Here is a 27,326-nt window from a genome sequence, read left to right on the forward strand (position 1 = left end):
GTGGATCCAGAATGTTTTATGAATGTTGTAAGTGATGTAATTTTCTTTGTCTCTTTTTTCAAAGGATGGTCTCTATTATTAATAACTTCATCTCTTTTGAGACTGCCCAGCACTGGATGGTTTAGGAGAGATATCTTTAAAAATAAAATCCCTTGGTCCAGCATTTTCTAAATTCTATTTCTAAACAGACACTCCATCCTAACTTTACTAGAGTTTAGATCACAACAAATACCAACTACAATTGTGCAGATAGTAGTTACGCCTTGCATATATAGTACACAGTGAAAAAATACTAGTTTAGTGCTAGTCAGGTAGCCCTAGAATCTTGTTTTTGACTGAAAGGCAAGTTGCTTTGGAAGCTGGGATTACTGAATTCTGTCCCCAGCTTTGCCACTTACTCTGAAACTATTGACATGGCACCTAAAGCATGATCCATCTCATGTTAAATTCAATAGGAGTTCTTCTGCGTTTATCATCAAACCATTAATATTCTAAGCCATAGCCCAAATTATTGAGAATGAAGTCTGTCATGGTGGTTTTGGCTTCCTCTGACATGGCTTAGCCTTTATGGATGGTACAGGGGACTTGAGAAGGGATTTAAAGAATTGACCATAAGTCACCTGTTGCACTTGACTAGGTAGGACATTTACAGTTTGCTGGAAAGATTTTAACCACCAAATAGATGTATTATCTTAATAGAGCTGTTGGACGGCATTTTCCAATCTAAAGTTAATTAAACTCTTCCCGTATACTAGCAACATGGCTTCTCAGTAAAACAGACATTTTTCTCCTAGAAAAGAGGATTTGAATTTGGGCAGGTATGCTGCCCAAAATACTGGTCTCTGAATTGTTTCTTAATTCCCCCTAGGTAACGGGAAAAGTAGGATCTCTGTACATACATTGGACTGCGTAATCAGTCATTTTAAACGATCAACTGTTTATTGCTTCAGCTCATGTTGTTTTGCAATAATTTTACATGTAACCCTTCTGCTGAGCACCTGTTAGCCGTAACAAGGGCTGGGTTCAATTCTGGGCACTAAATATATTTCACATTGGCTCAAACCCCCACTCAGACTAACTTGGAAACATGAAATGAATCACTAGGTTGTCCAATAAAACCAACAAACCCTCTTTCACAAGCAGTGTAAACACAAAATCCAAATTTATTACAAAGAATAAAGAAAAAACAAAAGTAAGTACTAATTATAGTTTTAAAACATTATAAAATACAAATCAAGGTCTATAGGTGGCTCCCTCTTGGGGAGGCTTTAACCATACCCAGGGAGTCTGGGACTTAGGGCTCCCTAACACGTAGTTCCGGGGGTCTGCACCCCTATAGCTGTACCTCCTGCCCTTTAGCAATGGGCTGGAGAGAGGGGGCCCACACGGGAAAGTCCTATAAGCTGCTCCATGGCTTTGCTGCACTGCAGGAAGCTGCTAGAGAGCATAGGTCCTTCTGCCGCACAGCTAGGCTGAAATGCAATAGCTGGGAGATAGCAAAAAGGCATCATCCCACTTAAAACCGAGAAAAAACAAAAGCAGAAAGAAGAGGAAGAGAACAGAGGTCTTTCAGGGTAATAACAAACTTTCCCATTACACGGGGAGGGGTTGCTGCATGGTGGTGTCCTGCCATTCCAGGTGCTCCAGGAGGTCCAGAAAGGTGGTTCAGGTCATACAGAATGCCTCCAGCCACTGTTCATCATCCCAAGTGGCCTGGATAGTGTGCAGTCATCAGTCTTGGCTGGCCAGGTGGGCCCAGATGTGGCGGGCTGGAGGCCTAGGAGGGTGTGGATGGTCCTGGTGGTAGCATCTAGGAGCACATTGTTGGCATCCCTGCCAGGATCCAGCCAGCAGGATGGGGCCCAGTTGACAGCTGTGTGGTGCCACGGGGCCTGAGATGGCACAGTGAGGCTGGCCAGGTGGTTGCTGTGTGTGCAGGAGCAGGCAGGGCCCAGACTGCCATGAGCCAGATGGCAGTTCTTTTAAATATGGCCTCTGGCTGCAGGCAGGTGGTGGCAGGAGCTTGTTGCAGGGTCCCAGGAAGTAGGAGTAGTTTGCTGCTAGTAGCTGAAAATCTGCTCCCGCTTCCCTGCACATGTATGTGCCTGTATGTGCCTGCCTGGGACCATTTACTTTCAAGTAATTTACTCAAAATTTAACTGCTCAAAGATAAAATGCACATGTAGACATGCTCTGTAAGTTAGCGTGTAAGCATCTGAAACAGAGGCCAACAGCCTCAGGGAACAGATAAGCACAAATGTGGCAGACCTTTTTCTTTCTGACTCTCCTCAGATTTTACACTGATGAGCAATTTGGTTAAGCCTGTGGACTAGGATAGCATTCCTTCCACAGGGATCCTTACCTAACACCCTAGACCATGTAAAAAATGGATTTTTCTAACCAGGGTTTCATTTGGCTTCCTGCAGACTGAAATTATCAGGTATCATGGATACCCTGCTGAGGAGTATGAAGTTGTGACTGAAGATGGTTATATCCTTAGTATTAACAGAATTCCTAGTGGGAAGAACAGTTGGAACAAAGGTAAAATTTTTTGTCTGAAAAAGAAAGCTCTGATGGGATGAATTCGGGCTTGTACTTATGTATGTACAGCAGCATATATCACACATTTCCATTCACATCTGAATTCTGATTCTGTATGAAATCCTAAATATAGGTAAGGTTGGCCTGGCATTATAAAATTCTTTTCCTGGGACAAAAGGGGTAGAAAGTGCATTTTAAACAAGGTGATTTTTCTACCTCTTGCTGCATGTGGGTGAGGAAGTTGATTATTTACCATTCTGTCCAAGGATGGAAGCCTGGGCCAGTTTTCAGTTTTATAAAAGATGTACACTATACTCAAAGGCATTGGTAGTGGAAAGGAAGGTCATTCTATTGCGAATGCTTGCCATATTCTGATATTGGTGTCTTGATCTGACACCAGCATTGTCCCTCTATTGTGCGATAGTGGAAATTCTGGAGCTTCTCAGTTGGCTTCCCACTGAAGAAGAAAACAGTTGACTGGGATCTTTCAAGCATGTTTAAACAAACCTGATAGCAGCAGGATATTGGCTGCCTTAGTCCCCCTGTTTGACTTGTGGCAGGTTAGGGTATTATGTCTTGTGATTGTCAGGGTTGACTATAGTTTAACAGTAGGTTGCTCAGTGGATTTGTATAGGATGGTTTAGATAGGAATGATCCTGCCTCTGGTGTGGGGTTGGACTAGATGACCTATGGAGGTACCTTCCCCCACTTCTCTATGATTTTATATATTCTAAGTGTAACTTGCTTTATCTGAATATTTACACCAGTCCTGACTTGAGATGATTATGCAACTTGCATAGTAATGCCTTCTTCTAGGACAGTGGTTCCCAACCAGTTGATTGCAATCAACCAGTTGACTAGGGAACCTCTTTTAGTTGATCCTGGGCTGAGGTGGGGTGGGGGGCTGGGCACACACATGCATGTGCATGAGCCCCCAAACTCCCCAGTCCAGTAGGTCAGTTTGGGGGAGGGAAGAGGTGGGAGCCAGATCAAGGCCCCTGTAGCAAGGGAGGGATGGTACAGCCCAGCCAGGAGCAGGGGAAGGTAAGTGGGGCCCCAGCTTGGCTGGGTGATGGGAGGATTGGAGACTGGGGGGTCATCCAGGGGTGGGGACGAGGCTCCTACTCCTGGGTGCACCCCAGCAGAGGCCATGGGGGCACGTGCTCCCCACATCTCTGTGCGGAGTGGAGGTGGTGGAGGCAGTTGTAGCTGTGCATCAAGCCCTGCTGCAGCTGGCCTCGTGCAGGCACAGCTTAGCCCAGTGGCGGAACGCATGTAGCATCTGGCCGCTCCTAGGCCAGCTGTAGTGGGCTCAGGGCACAAAGCCCAGCCTGCAATGGCAGCCGCCTCCACCACACAGATGTGGGGGCATGTGCCCCCAGCCAAACGTGGGGCAGCATGGGCGGCTGCAGCAGTAGTGAGGGAGGGAGTGGGGCTGGAGCAGTGACAGCCTCTGTAGCTGGGGTGCGATGGAGCCCCAGGGTGCTGTGGCCTCCCTCCCCAAAAGAGCAGGGTGAGCTGAAAAAAGTTTGAGTCATGGAGCCGGAGGCAAAAGAGTATCATCACTGGGAGGTGGTAGTAGAGGCCAGGGGAGCCCTTGGTCTGTTCTCATGTGGCCATCCTGGGGACTGGCACTGAGATTTGCCCCCTCATGGACTATAGTTATGGTAAATCCAGGATATCTGAGGTCCCAGGAGAATTTCCCAGGTAGACAGCATATATACTTCTTGTCTGGATAGGAGATATCCAAATTCTGGGACTTGTGAATTTGGACTCAGTCCAAACATTTGTGCAGGAACAGCTGGTGGACCCTCCCAAAGTTCAGTTCCTGAAAGCATCTGTGACCTATATACATGTGGAACACAAACATCAGGCTCACGCTTTGGTACCTGGCTTTGCATGCGTACATGTTTAAGATATGCCACAGGCCTAAGACTTCAGGAAGTCCATATGAATATGGACTTCTGCAAAGGGCAGGGAGGTGGGGGTCTGAAATTTGGAAAAGTGAGTCTCTGACTTCATTCTTGAGGGGCGAGGTATGTAACAGGATGGCCTGTTCCTTTAAGAGAAAGCAGCTAGTTAGAGTGAAGGGCTGCAGCTGAGAATGTAGCTTGCTGGGAATTAAAAACTCCAGGAGGCAGAACAAGAGTTGCAGGGAGAGGGTGCATGTTGAGAAGACACAGTTGAGGTAGGGAACTCCAGCACTAGGAGGAGTATTAACCTGGGAAAGAAGACTGTTGCCACAGTGGACCCATCTCAGGGGCCAGGATGATAAGGTTTCTGTTTATTTACTTTGTTTGATGAAGACCTGTATATAACTGGGGTAGGATGAGAGGTGCTCTAGGTAGCAAATGCCAAGGTGAGAGACTACATAGCGCTAAGACTGCAGACAGACACTCAAGAGAGGAACAAAGAATGTTTGAAAGAAGGCAGCCTGCTACAGTGTATTGTTAAGTTTTTGTCCAACCACCATGAAATGTCCAATTTCTACCTCATTCCAGAAGAACACTGTAACCCAAACCTAACTGCACTGTCGTCATTGCTGAATGACAATAAACTTTTCCTTTCCAGGAAAAAAACCTGTGGTGTTTTTGCAGCATGCAGTCCTAGGAGATGCAATCACTTGGATTTCTAACCTGCCTAAAAACAGCCTGGGCTTCATCCTAGCAGATGCTGGCTATGATGTTTGGTTAGGAAACAGCAGAGGGAACACCTGGTCCTTAAAGCATAAGACTCTTAAGCCCAGCCAGAAAGAGTTCTGGAAGTTCAGGTACACTGAATGATTGAAATTTTGAAAATAGCAGTTTCTGTGGGATAGATAATAATGGGATGGAGGACCATTGCATCTAGTTCTCATTCCTATTTCTAGAACTCATTCCTAGTTCACTGCTTCCTAGATTGATGGTGATTGGAGGATGAGAGTGGCCTACAGGAATAGGGTGATGAAAGACCCAGGGAAAGGTTTACTCACTAAGGCTCAAATTTGGGAAGGGATTGTAGGAGAAAAGGACAGTTGTTGATAAATGTAGGGGGTTGCTGAAGAGAAAGGTAATGGAGGTGAGAAAGTGAGGTAAAAAGCACAATGGACAATGATAGTGAGACTGAGCAGTGAAAGGCTGCAGCAGTAGAAGAGAGAGAGAATGAAGTAAGCTGGACAATTCAAGCCAGTGCAGCAAATGAGGAAGAAAACTCCCCATAGTTTAATTTTGAGAGATAAGTGAAGGATGCTGTCCTAAATCTGAAAGCTCTGTCACTCTCAGAAGTGTGCAAGTACTGAACAAGCTCACAGCCAGACCTGCAGATCCAGGCTGAGCCACATCTACCAGCCATGCTGTTAAAGTCATACAATATAGAGGATACTCCTATTTATAAGGCTGCCAAGCTAGCAGCTTTCAGGAGCTCTGTCTAGACATCTTCTTTCTCACTATACTGCTTGGTACAGTAAATACACATGCTAAATATTTGAAACACATTAGTGGTACTTCCTCTTTGAAGGGAAACAAAGGACCCAGGAATTGACATGATCACTGACCAGTCCCTATTTCACTTAACTAAGGAATCTGTGTGCTGTTGTGGCCAATTGTATTAGAATTTATTCATGTAAACTATTTATGTTTTCTCCCTGTAGTTTTGATGAGATGGGTAAATATGATATTCCAGCAACACTACATTTTATCCTGGAAAAAACTGGACAGAAACAGCTCTATTACGCTGGCCATTCAGCAGGGACAACTATAGGTATGTTAAGGTGTATGTTAGATTGGTGTGCACCTTAACCAGTTAACTATTATTCTTAAAATCTCATGATTTTAAATCAATTTCCTGATTTTCTAAATGCACTTTTGATACTTGGATGGGAAATGCTGCTGCTTTAAAACAAATTGACAGCCACTAAAATCAGTATTATCAAACTCCTTACCATCCAACAATGGAATATAGCAAATCAACAAAGGGCTGAACTCATTTTTATCTTGCTACTCCCATGCCTTTTTGAGCTTAAGTCGATGCTTTATTAGTTTTGTATGTGGACATTGTTGTATTGTACGGTTATATTTAGAGTTAAGATTAAAATAATATTCTGTTCCTCAATCCAAACCTTCGAAATACTGTACTATTGTTTTACATGTTTTAAAATTCTACTGGTCTTTGGAAACTAACTAGCATAAAATGCACAAAATAACACACTGGATTTTGCAATGCCTAGAGGAAAATTTCAGAAAGCAACAAAAATCTGATTTTAGAGAAACTTCCAATGACTACAAGAGGCAAGGACTGTTTTCTTGATGCCTTTTATTGAAGTAACTCCCAAATACATAGCGGTCCATTCTTTCTTGGACCATCACGGTTTCAACATCACTGTAACCCTACCGTCCCAATAAAGTGATTTGAAAATATCAAGTAATTTGCTTACTTTTGGCCACTAGAATCCAACTGAACAATATCCATGGAATTTAATTTTTCCAAGTATAATCTGAATTGGGATTGAGAATGAATATTTGATTTTCATTTGAGTAAACCAGGACTATTTCAGATTCAGTTTTGCTATATTAAGATATGTCGTCTATTTTCTTAGGTTTTACAGCATTTTTAACTAATCCAGAGTTGGCTCAAAAAATCAAAGTCTTTTTTGCATTGGGTCCTGTAGCCACACTTACTTATGCAACAAGCCCTGTGATAAAGTTTTTGCGTCTTCCTGAATCATTACTCAAGGTATGTTATTTTTTCACCCATATAGCAGGATTCCCGATTCTGACTGCATCTACTTTGCCTCTATCTATATGGATAGCTAATATAGGGGAATCTGTGAACACTGCAAAGCTACTGAATGCCTCCTGGACCCATCCTAGTCTGCGGGGGTGAAGGGAAGGTAGTGGAGCAGGGGGGTGCAATGTCAGGAACTGGAAGAAGCTGAGATATGATCAGGACTGTTGAAAATGCATACCCCAGATATTTGATTATTCAAATATTTCTTTACAGTTTGGAGTCTCTCTGTAATTTGAATAATGTAAGTAGGTGAGGTTATAGGAGTGTTTTGCTTTCTATTACTGCAGTCAATTCCTAGGGTGACCATACATCCCAGCTTGCCCAGGGCAGTCCCAGGTTTCATAAGTCAGTCCCAGATGGTTGGTGAAAATTGAAATAAAAGTCCCGAAATCGCAGGGGTATAGGGTGCAATCCAGCAGGAAAGTAGAGCCGCATGGTGCACCAGGCAGGCTGGTGGGCAGGCACCTGCCTGGTGCAATATGTTGCTCCACCTCCCCACCAGACTGCTCCCTGCCCACCTGCCTCTGCCTGCAACAGCACCACTTACTTCGGGCTGGGGGAGGCAGTGTCCCAGATTTCCCCAAAAACAATATAGCCATGCTATCTATATCTCTTGGTCCAATCCTCCAATTAGTCTCTGCGTCTCTGAATCCTAGTCCTACCCTCCAACATATCTACTACTCCCTGCAGCTTGGTGTGATCTGCAGACTTGCTGAGGGTGCACTCTATGCCATCTTTCAGGTCATTGATGAAGACATTGAACATAACTGGCCCCAGGATCAACTCTTGTGGCACTTCACTTAATACTGACTGCCAAATAGACATCAAGCCATTGATTATTACCCTCTGAGCTCAATGCTTGAGCCAGTAGTCTATCCACCTTACAATCCATTTGTCCAGCCCATACTTCCTTAGGTTGTCTGCGAGAATGTTGTGGGAGACTATATCAAAAACCTTGGTAAAGTCAAGGTATATCACATCCACTCCTCTCTCCACATGCACAGTGCCAGTCATCTCATTGTAGAAGGCAATCAGATTGGTCAGGCACGACTTGCCCTTGGTCAATCCATGCTGACTGTTCCTAATTATCTTCTCCAAGTACTTAGAAATGGACTCCTTGAAGACATGCTCCATGATGTTTTCAGGGACTGAGGTGAGGCTGACTGGTCTGTAGTTCCCTGGATCCCCCTTCTTCCCTTTCTTACAGATGGGCACTAGACTTACCATTTTCCAATTGTCCAGGATCTCTCCCAATTCCCCATGCATTTTCAAAGATAATGGCTAGTGGCTCTGCAGTCACATCAGCCAACTTCCTCAGCACCCTTGAGTGCCTTGAGTCTGGCACCATGAACTCGTACGTATCCAGCTTTTCTAAACAGTTCCTAACCTGTTCTTTTGACACTGTTGGCTCCTCCCCAAACTATGCTGCCCAGTGAAGTAGTCTGGGAGCTGACCTTGCCTGTGAACACTGAGGTAAAAAGGCATTGAGTATTTCAGCCTTTTTCATATCTTCTGTCACTAGGTTGTCTCCTCCGTTCAGTAAGGGACCCATACTCTTCCTGATCTTCCTCTTGCTCCTGACATGCTTGTAGAAACCTTTCTTGTTATTGTTCACATTCTTTGCTGGATGCAACTCCAATTGCACGCTGACCTTCCTGATTTAATCCATGCATGCCTGAGGAATACACTTTTTTCTCCTCTCTACTAAATTTTCCAAGTTTCCAATTCTTGGAAGCTGCCTTTTTGTGTTTTAGCTCATTGAAGAGTTCCCTGCTAAGCCAATGATCTTCAGCCATATTTACTAGTCTTCCTACACATTGGGATAGTTCATTCCTGTGCCCTGAATAAGGTTTCTTCAAAGTACAGCCAGTTCTCTTGGACTCTTCTGTTTCTTAGACTGGCCTCCCAGGGCATCCTGTCCATCAGTTACCTGGGTGAGCCCAAGTCTGCTTTTCTGAAGACCAGGGTCTTTATTCTGCTGCTCTCCTTCCATCTTTTCCTAAGGATCCTCAACTCATCATCTCATGTTCACTACTACCCAAAATGTCATCCACTACTACATTCCCCACCAATTCTTCCCTATATGTGAGTAGCGGGTCAAAAAGAACACAGCCTCTATTTGGCCTCTCCAATAGTTGCATCAGGAAGTCATCCCTTACACTCTCCAAAAACTTTCTGGATTGCCTGTATACTACTTTATTGCTCTCCTAGCAGGTGTCAGAGTTATTGATGTCCCCAGTGAGAACCAGAGCCTGTGATCTGGATATTTCCACTAGATGTCTGAAGAAAACTGCATCCACCTCATCCTCTTGGTTTGGTGGTCTATAGCAGACACCCATCATGAAAGCACTCTTGTTGCTCTCCTCTGTCTCTAACCCAGAGGCTTTCAACCGGCCTATCTCCAGTTTCATATTGTACCTCTGAACATTCATACAGCTTCATCTTTTACATAAAAACCAACTCCTCCTCCTCTTCTCTCTATCTGTTCTTTCTGAACAGTTTATACCCATCCATGACAGTACTCCAGTCATGCAAGTTATCCCATTAAGTCTTTATTATTCCAATCACATCACAGTTCCATGACTATACGAGGACTTCCAGTTCTTTCTGTTTATTTCTGATGTGGCATACATTTGTGTACAGGCATCTGAGGAAACTAGCTGATTGCCCTACTTTCTCAGGAAGAATGAGAAGGCCTCCCTTGTTGCCCCCTCCTGCTTGCACTTTCTTTAGGACATTTGCGTCCTCACTTACCCCAGGGCTTTGGTCTATCCCCTGGCAAACCTAGTTTAAATCCTCCTCACTAGGTTATTGAACCTGTCTGTGAAGATACTCTTCCCTCTTTGCTAGGAAGAGACAAGATCCACCTGACAATCTCCCATCTTGGAACAACATCCTACGATCAAAGAACCCAAAGCCCTGCCGATAACACAATTTGCGCAGCCTTGCATTGATCTTCAGGATGCTTCTGCTCCTGCCTGGGACCTTCCCTTTGACCAGAAGGATCAAGGAGAACACTACCTGAGCCCTTATCTTCTTCACCCTTGCACCCAGAGCCCTGTAGTCGCATTTGATCTGCCCAAGGTCCCCCCTGACAGTATTATTGATGCCCACATAGATAAGCAGCATAAGGTAGTAATCAGAGGTCGGATGAGTCTTGGTAATCCTTCCATGACATCTCAGATATGGGCTCTGGGCAAGCAGCAGACCTCTTGAGACAACAGATCAGGCTGGCAGATGGGTGCTTCCTTCCCCTGCAGAAGGGAGTCTCCAACCACCACCCATTGCTTCCTTTTGGTGGCGGTGGTCTCAGTCCTCCCCACTTTGGGGAGGCCTGACCTGGTCACTTCCACTGACAGAATTTCCTCCTGCTTCTCTGTTGATAGGGCTCCAAACAAACCACTGCAGGTGGGGATGAAGCTTTAAAAAAAAAAACAACCCAAAAAAACCCCACAACTTTTTTACTTCTTTAACTTTGAAACGATGCTTCGGGGCCTGACTCTGTTCACCTGAATATGGCAAATGTTTATGTCAATGCAAATGACTGCCTGTAATTAGAGGCAGTATAATAATATTTAACCTGGCTCTGTCTAATAACAGAGCTAGGTTAAATATTTTATTGCCATGAAAATGGAAAGATGGCTTCCTTCATGTTTATTGCTCAGTAGAATAAGGAGGAATGGGTAGTTGTGAGCTTGTGGAAATATTAGGACTAAAGGATTGTTTGCTATTTTTCTATCCTTTAGTCCTAATAATAATAATAATAATAATAATAATAAAAGGTTTGATTGATTGTTAATTTCACATTAGTGAGATGGGGCTGGAGAGAGACAGTGGGTGGGTTGAACCCCAGGGGTCACCAGGTGCTTGTAGTGGCAGACCCACGAGGCTTCCTGCATGTTCCACTCTTGTCTGAATAAAATTGTTTCCCCACCCCAGATCTTCTTTGGTAATAAGGGAGTCTTTCAACAATATGAACCTCTGAAGAAATTTGTTACAAAATTGTGTACTGTCCTAAGTAAGTTTTGTACCTCGATCTTCTTTTTCGTGGCTGGCCATAATATTCCAAATATGAATATGGTAAGTATTTTAAAGTAATAAAACTAAAGTAATTTCTAAAATAAATAATGTGTCTAGACATTGTGCATAGGTAGTTATTTTCACCTGCCTAAGTTCTGGTTCAGTTCAGCAGTATTCTGAAGGAATAAGAGTATCCTGCTGGCTTTGACCAACACTAAATTAGACTTTAACTAAGAATGGGACAATCCAAAATTCTGGGGCCAAATTTTGATCAATACAGCTTTATATTGCACAGATGTCTTGTGCATTGTTCCCTTTGGACCTAAGCAGTTAGCCAAATCTATTGTCCTATGGAGGTTGATTCTATTACGAGTAAAAATGATTATTGAAATCAGATAGTTTCTTTGATGTAATTATGCTTATTTACAAGCAGAGTATGAAGTCTGGTTTCCTGAACACAAGTGCATCTACATGAAACACCTACTGTGCATTAGCCTAATAACACTGCTCAATAGCGTGTTGGTCAAAAACCATGCTAATAGCCTACTGACCAGTGTTATTAGGCTACTGCACAGTCAGGGTCACAAAATAACCATGAGCCAGTGCTACTGTGCAGTAACCCTAGTTACTGCACATTTAGTTAGTACTTTATTAGGCAAATACTAAACTAAATGCGTAGTAACTAAGGTGCATTAATGAATATACAGATGTGCCCAGTGAGAATCAAACACTAGCAGACAATTCTTTCCTTTCTTAACAGTTTCAACATGCAGTCCCAAAAAGTTTCCTCTACAGACTTTTTCCAAGAACATAACCCCAATAGTTTTTCAGCCTGCATGATCCTGGGTTTTTGGTCCTTCATATTTGCTTTGGTAATGTTTTTCTTAGCATGGGGATTACAGGAATCTCTTTTTACATCAACCTGTTACATGCCAAATCCAAGATAACCAACACTTCCATTATTGATCTTCAGTATGCTGACTATGTGTTTATGTGTGTCCATCCATTAAAGAGCTCTAGATCACCCTCAGCTGCTTCTGTGAAACACTAGGACTCACTGTTAATTTCACAAAACACAAGATAACTTACTAACCTATCAAAATCATCCAGGTGCTCCCCCAAATATTACAAGTAGAGGACAGTCCCTGGAGAATGCTGAACTCCTCTGGCATCTTCTTACCAGCCAATGTCTGTCTGTGGTTCATACAATGATTCCAGGTTGCTGTGGAGGCCACTTCTTGTACTGTTGTCACACGCCCATTATGTCATCCTATCATAGACCATTGCCGCAACTTCCAAAGCAACGTCCCCAATCAAGGCCTGTGTCTTAGGCAAAAGTATTTAACAGTTAAAAAGCTCTTCACCAGTTGCTCATGTGGGGAGAAGATGGCAAAACAAAATATTCTTCCTTTAATTCTGTTGCTGTAGCAAAATGCATATACATCAGTAGCTGTGCAGTGTTTGATATATTGGTAGACTCATCTATCTGAACAAAATAATGAGCTTTGACGAACACTTGCTAAGAGCTGCTCTTTTACATCAGTTGCCGTCTCCTTAGTATGGCGTGAAACTGTCATTTGAAAGTGGGATCGCATCTAGCTGTGATGCTGCGTTCTGTTCTGTCATCACTGAGCACATATTCTTTGCAGCTAGAAGGATTAGTTTCTCACATGTTGTGAGCCTTGTCTGCTTTTGCAATACGCAAAGCCGCATGGTAAGAAGCCACAATAGCCTTCAGATTAACAGTGCTTTACACTTCAACAACATTTTTTGTCCTGTTAATTCATTGAGCTTCCTGTGAATAAATTCTACAGGTTTAGATATCAAGGTAGGGTGTCTTGTTTCAAGATGCCGGCATAGCCTTCAGGGCCCCATATTGTCATTTGCCAGTGCTTTGGTGTATACAGTACATTGAGGCCTTGATGCATCGCTGGACCTGCTCCATGTAAAACCAAGCTTTAAATAAACTTGGTCATATATTTGACCTTGGTGTTTTGCTGGAAACCTTGCTGCTCCATTCTCTGCAGCTTTGGTTGTATGCTTTTCTCCCTTTGTCACAAAACAATCCATTTCTCATTTAAACTGTCTCTCACTAAATGCACTGCTGAGGTTTGTAAGTTTACTTACAAAACATGACAGAACATGTGTGTTGTGTCAGAGTTGATACGCAACATTAATATGTTAAACATAAGCCTTTTCCATTATTTTATTTTTAGTTATTTAAACAAGATATTTTAAATATATAAAACTTTTTTTCAACTTATCCAACTTATCCTCAAAAAAATTAAAAAGACTCACAGATCATGCCTCCCTTGATATGATGCCCTGACTCCCCAGGGAGGCATGCCTCATAGTTTGAGAACCTCTGTCATTAAGATATCTCACAATGGGCTCCCAAAACAGGTCCTACAATCCCAGTTTGCCAATGGTTACCCTTCTAGAGGTGGGCAAAAGAAGAGATTGAAGGACATCCTCATGGCCAATTTGAAGAAATGCAATATTAATATCAACAACTTGGAGATCTGAGCACTGAATCATCCCCTATGGCACCAACAAGTACAAGGCACTTGACTTGACTGTTTTGAGCGAACTCACTTCAATACGAAGGCAAAGAGACAAAAGAAACAAAGGGAAAGCGCTGTGACCCAACATCACCAGGATTCACTCTTTCCTTCTAGAACTGGTTGCCATATCTGCAGTTGAACATACAGATCTTGGATTCTTCAGTTATCTTCAGACTCACTGATGACTTCCTTTACTACTGGAAAACTTTCATCCCTCATATTTAGGGACTGCTGCCACCATTGACTTTTCTTCAAGCTTCACTAGTTCTCTCAGTTTCTAACTTACTATCACACACACTCACACGCACAGCTAATCTAGAAAAACCTAACCCCCCCCCCCCCAAGTAATGCTTAGCAACCCAAATAGTTCAGCTGTCCTTGCAGTAAGGACTTTACATCAGTGTCTTATCTTAGAGCTGCTCACAGCTATTAATGCTGGCTCTTATAATGAGGGAACTGGTTCTCACAGCTCCCTAAAGAGAGCTCAAGAGAAACATCTTACTCCTATATCTCTAGTAAATGCTACCTGCAAGTCTTGGGAAAGTCATTTATAACCAAGTTGCCCAATGGACAGAGATGCTACAAAGCATCATAGGCCCCAGCACTTAGGTGCTTGGCCCCAAAGAAGAATCTACAGCCCCCACCTAGGTTTTCTGTGGGCAGAGAGGGACCCCTCAGAATGAGAGCTACAAAAGAGCAGCAGATCAAGAAGGTGTAGATAAAGTAACTAAGGAGCTGTTATTCACCAAGTCCCAGAATATATTAATTAGAGGCCACTCACTGAAGTTATCAGAAAACAAGTTTAAAACAAACAAGAGGAAGTATTTTTTACATACTACAGTTATCTTCCACAGCCTTGATGGACCAGTGGCCTGATCCAGTATGGCACTTCTTCTATCCTTATGTTCTTACCGTGTGGGGAGTTTGATAAGTGAGCCCATAAGGAATACTGAGTGGGGAGTATGTTATCCAATAGGGAGTCAATGAGGATAGGTCTTAAATTGGCTCTTCTACAATTGGGTACTTCTCATGCCTGGTCTACACAGAATAGAGTCCTCCCTTGAAATTTAGCACCTAAGCTCATTCTTTCACAGCAAAAGAAAGTCACTTCTGTCTTTTAAAGAAAGGTCACCAGTGGCACTGTTGTCATGATATCTTCCTTCCCTTTCTGTAGCAGAGCAGCGGCTAGCTTTCCCACCCAGAATATGAAAGTAGAAAAATGTCTCTGCCTGGGGGGCTTCCAGCCAATCTCCAACATCTCAGGAGACTACTCGCACCACCAGGCTATGGGTTATCCTCCAGGCAGGGTTGGAGGCACTCTGTCTGTAGTTATACATTTGGGCCTTAGCCCCTGTAGGTGCAACTACCATGCAGTCATCAGAGATTGATTACTTGAGGCCTAGTCTGGTAGGTAGGGAAGGCACAACTTCAGTAAGGCAGAAAAGAGCTTCTTACTTTTTCCTCTCTCTGCCTGGAGTTGTTGTTGTGCTATTTGGCTTGGAAATAAGCTGTTTCTGTCAGGCTGAGGCCTGAGGTTCAAGGTCTGCCTGGCACAGCTATTCATCCCAGTTTGCCACCTCATCAGTAGCACACTGGGGCAGACGCTGGTGGCCAGAACTCTCCATTTGGGCCTAGCAACACATCTACCCTCTGCCACTGGAGTGGTCAGCCAGGGTCATCTGACCCTTGTGAGAGAAATTGTCCGATCAGGCTCCCAATCTGGTAAGGGAACACCTGCAGACTCTCTTAACCCGAACGGGGCTCGTATCCCAGCTGAGACTCCAGTAAGCGGGAGACAAGGGTGTGGTCTTTTTAGTTTATTCGGCCGAAGGTCCCCTGTCCTCGTAAGGGCAGAGAGACCCCGACTGCAACTCAACACATATATTTATAAACTCTGGTTAAATAAGCTTCCCCATAACGCATTCGCAAAACTTAGCGGAAATTACTAAGATGGCTTGACTTTACTCACCCCACATGGTTGGGCCCAATCACCATGCTTGCCTGCCTAGATTGACAGACTAGTGGCAATCTTAGTGCAAGGTTGCATCAGCCAGCATTGATAAAAGGTCATACAAAGGTCACATTAATTTTCCAACAATATTTTCTAACACCCTTTACCCCTTCCTATATAAGCCCCTGAAATAGAAAAGGAAGTGTGTGGACATGAAGGCTCAACCTTGTACCTAGCTTGCTGCACCCTTGGTTGTTGTGCCTCCGTTGGCTCTCTGGTAGATGTTCTGTGTAACGGGAGGGATGTCAGGGTCACCGTGCTCTCCCCTGCCTCCATCTTTACCGTGCCAAGCTGTCATCTTGCACCCTCTGATTCTCGCCCACCATGTCTTTGATTTTATATATTTTTATAGGGAGGCTGCCTTCTGTCCTCTTGGCCATGGTTCTCCTGTCACAGTTCTACTGTGCACCCAAGCCTTATGGGCTATGCATGGCTCCTACCACTCCAATACCATGCCCCAAGCCTCATAGATGTAATGGACGTTATTCTGTCCCTCTCTCTCTCTCCATACCCTCTCTGGCACTCAGGCTCTCCGCAGTCCCGTCTCTCAGGGCCTTCTCATTAACGCTGCCCTTCTCTCAGGGCCTTCTCAACCACCCCTCTCTGGGGCTGGGGTCTATGCACCCTGAATGCTGCGCCTTCACTGGAGCTGGGGTCCCCACTCTACTGTGAGTCCCCTATGAGGCCTCCTCCAACCCCTAATAGCCTCACCCAAGCCACCAGTCTAACAAATAACAACACAAACATAAGCCCCTGGGCTACAACATAAACACAAGGTGCCCAGCTATAACTACACTCATGCCTACCAGGGATTCGCTATCCTGCTGCAGTGACAGGCGCTGCCTCTGCATCCAGCTCTTCTCTTCTCTTCTCTTCTCTTCTCTTCTCTTCTCTTCTCTTCTCTTCTCTTCTCTTCTCTTCTCTTCTCTTCTCTTCTCTTCTCTTCTCTTCTCTTCTCTTCTCTTCTCTTCTCTTCTCTTCTCTTCTCTTCTCTTCTCTTCTCTTCACCAAGAGCTCCTTCTTCTCTGGCTGCTGCTAGAGCAACTGCCTCTGGCTCCCTGCCTGTGCTTTATATGGGGGCCAGGCCCTGCCCCTTCTCATCAGCTGACTAGGCAGGTGTGGGTCATTATTTCCCACTAGTTGCCTCAGCAACCGGCACCTGAGGGATCATCCCGGCTCTCAGTAGCAGGCACCTTAGTGCCCTGCTACACTCTGGATACTTGTCCCAGCTTGTCCGTGGAACTTGAGTTTGACCCTTTGTTGCCCTGACCTGACTCTGGTTTCATCTTCTAGATACCTGACCTGGGTGGCCACCTGACTTGGCGCTCTGCCCAACCTTCTGGATCTCTGACTCCGTTCCCCAGACAGATCTCTTGGCTTCTGGTTCCCTATACTCAGACTCTGCACAGTCCCCTTGGATCTTGCCTACTTCTCAAAACCATGGATAGTTAAGACAGTCCCCTTTGGAGCAAAGATTACTTGGAAGCAGGAGCTGGATTATAGCAGAAGCCCTGGAAACAAATCTTGTGTAAATTCTACATAATTCACAAAGGGACCCATGTGTAAATTTAGAGTGGACACAGGTGCTCCTGTCTACCAGGTCCTACCCTTCACTTTCAAGATTGGAAAACAAAATTTGACTGGCATTTAGCCTCAAAAGTAAGCCAGGAAAGGAGGAAATACATTATCTCCTGTGTCTAATGGATCCACAGACTGAAAGTACCATGCTGTCTTCCATTATATCAACTGAAGAAGCAAAACTGTCTAATAGGGCTATGCGAGGCTTCAGACAGATCTTCGGATCTGGAGAAACTTTGGATGCTATGGGGTCTGAAGCTGCACGTCCGGGTGGAAGCGCTGCCTTGTTCGGCTTCCTGAAGTGGTTCGGAGCTTCTGAAGTGCTTTGGAGCTGCTTCGGAGATCCAGCCATAGGGTATAATAGGGAAACAATAAAATATCTATAACTTTGTTGTTTTTTGTCCGATTTGGATGAAATTTTCAGGTGTGGTAGACTCTGCACAGAGGATGAAGCTTTGAAGCTTGCCAAGTTTCAAGAAGATTGGTGCAGGGGTTTGAGGGGAACTGCCCCTCAAGTGCGGACAAGGAAAACTCATGCCATGGGTGCTGTGGGACTGACTGTGTCTGTCTTGGGGCGAGGAAGGGAGACACTACTGCATGCCTGCCTGCTAAGCTGCTGTGTTACCAGTTACCAATCAATCAATCATGATTCACTCAGGGACCAGGGACTCAGGGACCAGCTCAATACACAGGAGCTAGCTACTACATAATGAGCATCAATTAGCACCTACAAAACCAGGCTAAGGAGAGGAAATAATCAATACAGACAATCAACTGCCGCAAGACAGAAACATTCTTGGCATGAGTTTTGCCTGTCAGTAGCTAGGGGTGCAGGGCTCCGGAACCCCCCTGCACCGATCTCCTCCACAGCTGGCAGGTGTCAGAGCAGGGGCCACCACCCCTGCAGCTGTCACCCTGCTGCACCTTAACACATGCAGTGTCACCCATGGCACGAGTTTTGCTTGTCTGCAGCTTGAAGTGCAGTTCCCCCCAAACCCCTACACCTATCTCCTTGAAACTTGGCAGGATTTGTGGCCTCAGTAAGAGCTACCACCTCTGCAGTTTTAACCTCCCTGTGTTGTAACACACAGCTGTGACATAAGTTTGGCTTTCAAGAATTTGGGGTACAGTTCCCCCCAAACCCCTGCATAGATCTTCTTGAAACTTAACAGGCTTCATGCTCTTGGCGGAGGCTACCATCTCTGCAAGTTTCATCCAAATTGAACACAAATAAACAAGGTTATAGATCTTCCATTGATTCCCTATGGAATGATCTTCCATTATAACCTATGGCCAGATCTCCGAGGTGGCTCTGAAGCTTCGGAGCTGCTTTGGCCGGATTGAGGCAGAAACCTGGTCCAGAGCTCTGGATCAGATCGTGGCCATCCAAAGTGGCCGGATCCAAAGCCGGATCAGATTGCTGCTGACTCGCACAGGCCTACTGTCTAATGCCTTTGTGAGGTGGTGATAGTGTCTAATGTCTCTCATTCTCTGTATGATTTCCTGTATTCCAATACAGAATAGACAGAAAGACCTATACAGAAGGAACTCTTAGAAAATAAGAAAATCCTCTGCTGCACTCCATGTTAAGACAATGAAACCAACCACTGTTCTGGCTAGCACATCTTATACGTTGGGAACTGGCCTTTGTCAAAAACAAGATAAAAGTGATGTGAGAGCTGTAACGTATGAATCAGGAATGTTGTCCACCATGGAGAGAGAAAGTACGCTCAGACAGAAAACAAAGCTTTGGCATTTTTATTGTTTATGCATACCCCTCCCTCCCCCTTGTTTTTTCTTAAAGCAGTTCCAGTTTGCATGGAATACTAAGAGATTCATAAGACCAAGGAAGGAGAAGGGAGAAAGAATTAAAATCTGTCCCATCGCTACTTTTCCTGCATGTATGGATGGGCCTTGTGTGCTGAAGTAATTCTTTGTGCCCTGGAGGCCTTCTAGTAGTCAAAATGCTATCACATAATACAGTATTTAGTTTTACCTATTATTTCATTAATATATACATATACTCCCTGTTTTTATTGCATCCTGAAGTTTTTAATTAAGTGCTGATCCAGGTCCTTCATATTTTAATTTAACCTCATCGTCACATGAAATTCTATGTTTATGATAATCAATATTTTCATTTTAGAGTCGTGCAGATGTATATGTAGCACATGCCCCTGCTGGAACAGCTGTGCAAAACATACTACACTGGCATCAGGTATTAATTATCTCTTGAAATGTACCAGGACCTCAGCATATATTTTATGCAGGCTAGATGCAACTGAAATGAGTCAGGGTTAGAATATGTGTGTAATCCTCTTGCTCATTTTATCTTATTATATATCAATACATATGTTTACCAAGGAGAGGCAGGTGTTTGTTACAGCCTTTGTTAAGATGATTTCAATTTTGAAACTATTGGGAAATAAAGCATAGTCCCTACAAGTTTAATACATTGGAAAGACAATGGAAACTTGGTGAGAAAATGGAAAATAGAAATGGGAGCTTAATGAACAGTTGGATTACATTACTGGCATCATATCCTTTTTATCTGCACCCAAGGAATAAAATACATGTTGCTCAAGACTGCAGGACAATCCTAAGACTGGAGGAAGCTTTTGATAAGGCAAAAATTCTTTGAGAGCTGTTTGTCAAGTTGAAAAGCTGCTTGAGAAACTATATTTGGGATATGCAATGGCATGGCTTTATCTCATATTCTGATATAAGAGAATTACCTGCTTGTCATTTTGCTGAAACGTATGGATTTGTACAAAGTAATATACAATAGTAATTAGGACTAAGACAACACATTCCTATTTCCAAAAGGAAAGATTTCTACATGAGGTGCCTAAAGAACAGATTTTCAAAGGGACTTAGGTACTGAAATCCAGAACATAGGTCCATAAAATCTTGTAGTTACATAGAAGGGACCTCAGAAAGTCATCTGCTTCAGTACCCTGATAAAAGCAGGATCTTCTGTGTCTGAAGTATCCCACACAAATATTGCCTAGCCTTCTATCAAAAACTTTCAATGATGGTGATTCCACAATCTCCCAGGCTGATCTGTCAAGCATTTCACTATATTCAGAGTTACAGTTATTTTCCCTATTATCTAATTTAAGTCTGTTGTTGCAATTTTAGGCCATTATTTCTTTTCCTGCCCTTTATGAGCACAGAAAACAGTATGCTTTTTATAGCAATCTTCTTTTTGTATTGGAAGACTCTCCGTAAATCGAACTCTCTTCTCAAGACAAAATAATACCTTTTCTTCCAACTTTTCTGTGTGTGTCATGCTTTCTGAGTGTGCAGGCAGCAAAATCAGCTACTTTGATACAAGGATTTCGTAGCAGGATATCCTTTATTGGATTCACAGCATAGTTGAGATAGAGCTGCAGTTAGTCCAGTAAAAGATATCACACTAAAGAAATAGTGACTTCTCCTATCATTCCTGGGACATCACGGCCATAACATCACTCCATAACATTACTTAGATACCTACGTTTCTGCAAGCAAATGAAGTCTTTTAAGTGCTTAAACTTCTGCTGTTGGGCATGAGTGTGGTCTGAAAATGCTGGTTGATACATTCATTTTAAATATGAACTGCTGAAATGGTGTGTTTATAAGGGCCTTGTTACAGGGTAATTTTGGGTGACTCTTGGAGCTATTAACACCTGAATTATCTGCACATTTAACACCTGAAACACATTTCAAGCACTTGTTAGGCAGCTCAAAGGTATGCCATTCTAGGGCATGATTATCTCTCATAGTGTTACCCAACTTGTGTTACTCTAAGGTATAGCCACTCTAGGCTGCACTTCAGTGTAAACACCCCACCGGCCCCCTTCCCCCACTAGCCTCAATCAGGCCTGTGTCCTTGCCCCACCCCCAGCTCTCTCCACTATCCCAGATCCCTGCTCACTGCCCCCTCCTCACTCCCTTGCCCCATCCCACCCCCGCTGCTAACTTGTGGTTACCCCTGCTGTGCTGTCTGTCCCGGGGAAGCAGGCAGGGAAGGGTTAACCTGCCTGTCCAGCCTTAGCAAAAAGCAGCCCAGCACTAGTGGCAGCTGTGGCCAGCCAGGCAGGTTAACCCTTCCCTGCCTGCTCCTTCAAGACAGAATGTGTGGGCAGCCACAAGAAAAGAAGGAGGTGGGGGTGAACCCCAGGAGTGGGGGAGGGCAGGGAAGAACCACAGTGGTGAAGGGGTGTCTGGAAAAGAAGGGTAGGGGTATTCTTACCTTTCAGTCCTCCAGGCCTATGCTGGCCTGAAGTGCAACTGCTCCAGAGTCAAGCTAGCACAGGGGTGGGCAATTATTTTGACTGCAGGTCTGCTTAACGAGTTTTGGTGAGCCATGCGCTGGTGGGCAGCAGCACCTGTGCAGGCACGAGCACCCCAAGCACCTGCCTGTTTGCTGCTGCCAGCAGTGGGGGCTGTGTAGCACGGGGGAGAGTGTGAGGGAGGTCCTCACACCCTGCCCACCCGAGCTCTATGCTCTCAGTGCCCCCCTAGGTACAGGCTCCATGCTGCCTCCAGCCCCAGTCCCACACTACTGCCCAACTTCAGTTCCCTGCCCCTGCCCTCACCCCCACCACTTCCGCACCTGGTGCCCAGAGTGAGTGGGACACCAGGGAAGCTGAGCAGATCCCCCAGCAGCTGCAGCAGTGGCAGCAGCAGTGCCACCTAGAAGCTGCATGTTGGCTGGGCTGTGCTTTTCTGCCCACAAGGGTGGGAGTGAGGCACACAGGCTGGGTGGGGTACAATTAGTTGGTGGGCTCCTGAGGGCCAAATGAAATTGCCTGGCAGGCTGGATTCAGCCCATGGGCTGTATTTTTCCTGCCTCTGAGCTAGTACTAACGCCATTCAACATTTGCGCGTCTCACAGTGTAACAAGGCCCTAAGTAGTTGTAACTTCTTGTGCCCAGAACTCCCTCTAGTGGCCCAAATGCTGTCAAGTAATATACCCAATGGCCCCGAACTGTTCAGCACTCAAATTTCAGTGAGATCCTAATTGTAGGCATCACTTCCCAATTACATTGCCTATGGAACCCCTCTTATGGGTCTCCTCAGAACAAAGCTACCAGACCTGATCTTGCATAAAACATAGCCAGGAGGAATAACAGTGGAGTTCACATACACAACAAGCCAGTGGTAGGACATCATCTATCTAAAATGTGCAGAGGAGAGCTTGGATCTTGAATCCCCCAAATGCCAGTTGCAGGCTGTAACAATTGGAGTATTGGATATAGGGAGAGCAGTACCTCCTCCTCTCTTTTTTGTAAAAAGAACTGAGCTGGTTCAGGTGCCCAGCTTCTGTAGATAGTTTATGCCTCCTCTTGCGCAGAGTTACTTATTCCACTTAACTGCCTTTTGAGCTGTGAAGAGTAGGTCCTGCTCTTCTTCTGAGCCTACTGTCCTACTGGCTTAGGTGGCCTCCTGGTCAGCCTGCTGGCTTTTTACTCACATTCTGAGGCACCTGACTTTCCCAGTCTGTTTTATAAGGAACCTGGCTCAATACTGAGAATTACACTGGGAATCTTAGGGGGCCCTTATGGATTTAGAAATAGATTGAGAAGAGAACTTGGCACATACTTTTAGGTGCCCATGCCATGGGGTATACTCTACAACCTGTGCTTAGCAGCTGAGCTCCCTATCAAGAAAGGAGAGAGTTAGGCAGGAACTTCAAGAGGAAGTTGAATTGTGTCTCCCATCTCCTGAGTGAATGGTCTGTCCCACTGATCTCTCATGTATAAGTGGCAGAGCCTCATCACATCTTCAATGTTTTAAGGAAAAAGCAAAATTTACTCTGCTTTTACAAGAGAAGTTGTAGGTCTCTGCCTCCAGGAGTTCTGGGCCTGAGAATCCAGAGTGGAGTGGAATCTCCTAGTAATGCTGACTGGGGATTAAATTCTCGAGCAGGGTGGGATTAAGGTGAGACCCTGTTTTCGCAGTTCTTTATTGTGAGAAACTATAGGTGGCTGACCACTCAGTTTGCCATGGAACCTCGTTTTTAGGCTCCTAACTTTCCCTGTGTTTTGAATTGGGAGCTGACTGATGTACCTCAAGGCTGGAGACTCCAGTATGGGTACCTGCCCCAGAAAGTTACGTGTAACATCGGTCAGCATCTGACATGCATATCTTTCTTTGGGCCTGGGTCCTGGCATTACTGGAATAAAAATATTAAACACTAATCACTGTGTACATCTCTGCCTTCCTAATTAGAGGCAGGGGGCAGAAGGGAAGGCTGACCAAGAAAACATCTTTCTTTGAATACAATTTTAGCTGGAAAATTTTTTAATTCACCAAAATTCTTTATAACTATGTGTTGAATAATTTTGGCTGCATATGATATGGAAAAGGTAATTTTTTTTCAATTGTGTTTTGTTCTGAAATGTTTCTAAACTTAGTTTATTAAAAGGTTCAGAAAGAAAGATTTGGGTAGATGAAAGCATGTTGCTTGACTCAAATTAAACACAAGAGGTACTCGAGCTTAATCTTTCCATCCTCTTTGCTGAGACATTTGAGAAGGGCTTTTTAAGATGTTCACAAGGAACTGATAAAGACCATTACCTCATCCTAAGGAGGCCACCAAATAATATCTCATTTGAACCCGTTTCCATTTGCTGTCAGCATCATCCAGAATACAGCCAGAATGCAAATATTCTCCTTATTTTAAGTATGTGTAACTGCCAGTAAATTAGTAGGAGCTTTAGGTGTGCTGGAAAGAAGATTAATGCAATGAACTTGACAAGTGAAAGATACTGTGTTCTGCTTTTTATCTCCTAATGTATCCTGCTTTTGAGTCTAATTACTGATGTGTAATTACCAGGTATGCCGTGCAAAGCAATTCCAAGCTTATGACTATGGCTCTAAAGTAAAGAATATGGAGAAATACAATCAGGTAGGATGATATGTTTTTTGTTGGAAAATGATGAGGTCTTTGAAAAAAATATTAAAAAAAGAAAACTTAGAACCAGAGACCTAAAGTTATAGTAAGATAAGGGAAACCTACTTTCAAATGTTTCAATGGTACTTCTACAGTTGGGTGGGCAACCTGTGGCATCCCTGCCATGAAGGCATGGGAAGTTGGTGTGTGGCACATGAACCCTGAGTGCTCAATTAAGAGAGGTGCTGGAAGACAAGCCTAAGGCAGAACACTCTGTGGGGCAGAGCAGGGGAAAGGCATTCCTGAAAGCAGACATGTCAGCTGTCACTGTGAAGAGATAGGTTAACTCTGCAGGTCAGGCCCTGCAGCCACCACCAAAGTCCAAGCTGTGGATCTTTGCGAGCATTACAAAACTGGCAGTTGTGCAGTCAGGGAAGAATTAACCTGGCTTTTGGTGCTGTCATTTCCTGTTGCATCCTATCCCTGCTCTGCTCTGCACAGCAGCAGCCAGAGGGTGGAGTACCCTAGCCTCCATTCCAGAACCCCAAGGCACAGATTATCAGGTATGTCTCTGGAGTGTGGGATGGATTAGAGTGGCACTTGGGGACCAGCAAGAATTTGGGGGCGGGGGGGTGATGGGCAAGAGGCAGGGAGATAACTTGTGGCACAACTGTCAAAGGCTTGGCTACCACTGCTTTACAAGGGAAAAGTTAAACCAGCATTACTCAGAGAGGTGGTGGAAGCTCTATCCTTGGAGGTTTTCAAAACTCAGCTAGCCAAAGCCCTGGCTGGGAGGATCTAGTTGGTGATGGTCCTACTTTGAGCAGGGGGTTGGACTAGATGACCTCCTGACATCGCTTCCAACCCTAACTTTCTATGATTCTATAAGGAAACAGAGGCAGTAGTTCTTGGGAACCCTGTAATGGAAGAGGTGATTTAATATAGATATGTCCAACTGTAAAAGGTTATTAAGATGCATAACTGACTCTTACAAGTGGACATTTATTGTCAAATGAGTCTCAGGTAAGCCTGCTAGGGCCTCCTAGAAGAAACAATCACAAAGAAAGAAAGATGTAACATCTCACTTTACCTGTTAGTAGCTGGTAGACTCTTGGTGGGTTTTGTTGGAAAAGGAAAATGTAGAGTATGGTTCCAAATGAAATAGGGAGAGGCTGTGAATGTAGGGAAATGCATCTATCAAGCATATACAAAACAATAGGGGTGTGTGAAGCGGGCCCTATTCGATTCAGATTCAGATTCAGCCTGAATTGGGGACAATGATTTGATTCATTGACTTGGATCACTGTCCCTCATTTAATTTGGCTGAATCTGAATCAGAAGATTCGGTGCTGATTTGGAGAATCAGTAATTTGGACATCGGCACAGCTTTAAATATTTTTTATACATACCTCGAGCTACCAGTGTGGCTAGTGAATGCTGCAATGCTGGGGCACATGAAGCATCCCACAGCAACATCCCCCCCCCCCCTCCGCTTGCCAGTGAACCTGGAAGTGGACGGGAACTACTTCCGGTCCACTTCCGGGTCGGCTGGGGCGTGCACAGGGGGCCCCGCTGCAACCGCCTAGCTCAACAATCAGCTGTGGGGGGAACCCAGGTGCCCCCCACAACCCAGGAGGCACCAGTCGCTGAGCCAAGGGAGTGTGGGGAGCTCCCCCAGTTAGCTCCTGTGTGGACCCAGAAGTGGACCAGAAGTGCTTCTGGTCCACTTCTGGGTCTGCTGCCCAGAGCTCTGGGGAGCCCCCCATGCCTCTGTGGGACACTCCATCTGCCCCAGCATTGCAACATTCACCAGCCGCCTGGTACTTAGAGGTATGTAGAAAAAACATTTAAAGCTGTGTCTATGTCTGAATCGCTGAATTTCTCCGAATCGATTCGGAGGGTTCTGATTCCATTCAGAGAAATTAAAGGGTCCTCTGATTCAATTTGGATTCAAAGATTCAGCCACCAAATCAGGCCTGATCTCCACCAAATCGAATCAGGGACCAAAGCTTCATGCAGCCCTACAAAACAAACCAGGGAGAAAAGATTGGTACTGAGACATTACGTTGCCATTTATTCAATACTTAGACATAAAAATGACTATCTTCCATAACAGTTAGCATAGACAAATTCAATATACTCCTGATGCTATCTATTGAGTAAAGTTAAAATCATTTTTCAGTTAAAGTGCTCAAAAACTGCATTCCAGAAGCATCATAAAGAGGTTCATCCTATAACTTGATAATATCCTGACAAATAGGAATTTTTAATACCAAAAGCATGGAATAATCTGACAGATTGGCACATGGATTGTAAGAGTTAAATACACTGTCATTTATCTAGTGGATCCCAGTTGCATACAATCCCATTAGAATGCTAAAGCATATGAAACTGATGCAAGTCTGCTTCTGGTCTTCCAACCCTTGTATTATGTGCACTTTTAATCTTTTGACATTGATAACTTTTAATTAGGGGCATTACCTCCAATTGCTGGGAGGGAAGGATGAAATTACTCAAGTAATGGCAGGGATGGATGAAAAAAAGGATGGAGGTAAAGGTTTATTGTTATTATTTTATTTTAATGTGTTTGCATGAGGAGAGAATAAACCTTAATCACTTCAGAATTTATTTGTTAAAAAGTTGCTGTGGCTTTCCAGATTTTCCTTTTTTATTTTGTTTCCCTCTTTTCCAGACAACCCCTCCTGCATATGAAATAGAAAATTTGAAAATGCCAGTTGCTGTTTGGAGTGGTGGACATGATGTGATTGCAGACCCAAAGGATATTGCCATGTTACTCCCTCAATTTACTAATCTTATTTTTCATGAGCATTTCCCAGATTGGGAACATCTAGATTTCATCTGGGGTCTTGATGCAGCCATGCGTATGTATGCAAAAATCATTGACCTGATAAAGAAGTATCCCTAAAGCTGCATGACAAGGATTGAAGTAAAACAATTTAATCTA

The 27,326-nt window shown here is 44.2% G+C and overlaps 1 protein-coding gene across 2 annotated transcripts; it reads left to right on the plus strand.

The window, feature by feature from the left end:
- Positions 1-27,326, plus strand: LOC102565327 (lysosomal acid lipase/cholesteryl ester hydrolase). 2 transcript variants are annotated; one of them, XM_006277457.3, is made up of 9 exons: positions 1-27; positions 2,427-2,541; positions 5,113-5,311; positions 6,170-6,279; positions 7,115-7,251; positions 11,245-11,385; positions 19,625-19,696; positions 24,305-24,376; positions 27,054-27,326. In XM_006277457.3, the coding sequence occupies exons 1-9, from the start codon at positions 19-21 to the stop codon at positions 27,285-27,287; spliced, it is 1,089 nt and encodes a 362-aa protein (XP_006277519.2). In that variant the 5' UTR covers positions 1-18; the 3' UTR covers positions 27,288-27,326. The 2 variants fall into 2 exon arrangements, 1 of the variants encoding a protein (XP_006277519.2); XR_009463069.1 differs by lacking the exons at positions 1-27; positions 2,427-2,541; positions 5,113-5,311; ... (3 more) ...; positions 19,625-19,696; positions 24,305-24,376 and adding exons at positions 25,884-26,191; positions 26,834-26,912 and having other exon boundaries at positions 27,054-27,141.

Source organism: Alligator mississippiensis, chromosome 6 (assembly GCF_030867095.1).
Source record: "Alligator mississippiensis isolate rAllMis1 chromosome 6, rAllMis1, whole genome shotgun sequence".
Taxonomy (NCBI): Eukaryota; Metazoa; Chordata; order Crocodylia; family Alligatoridae; genus Alligator; species Alligator mississippiensis.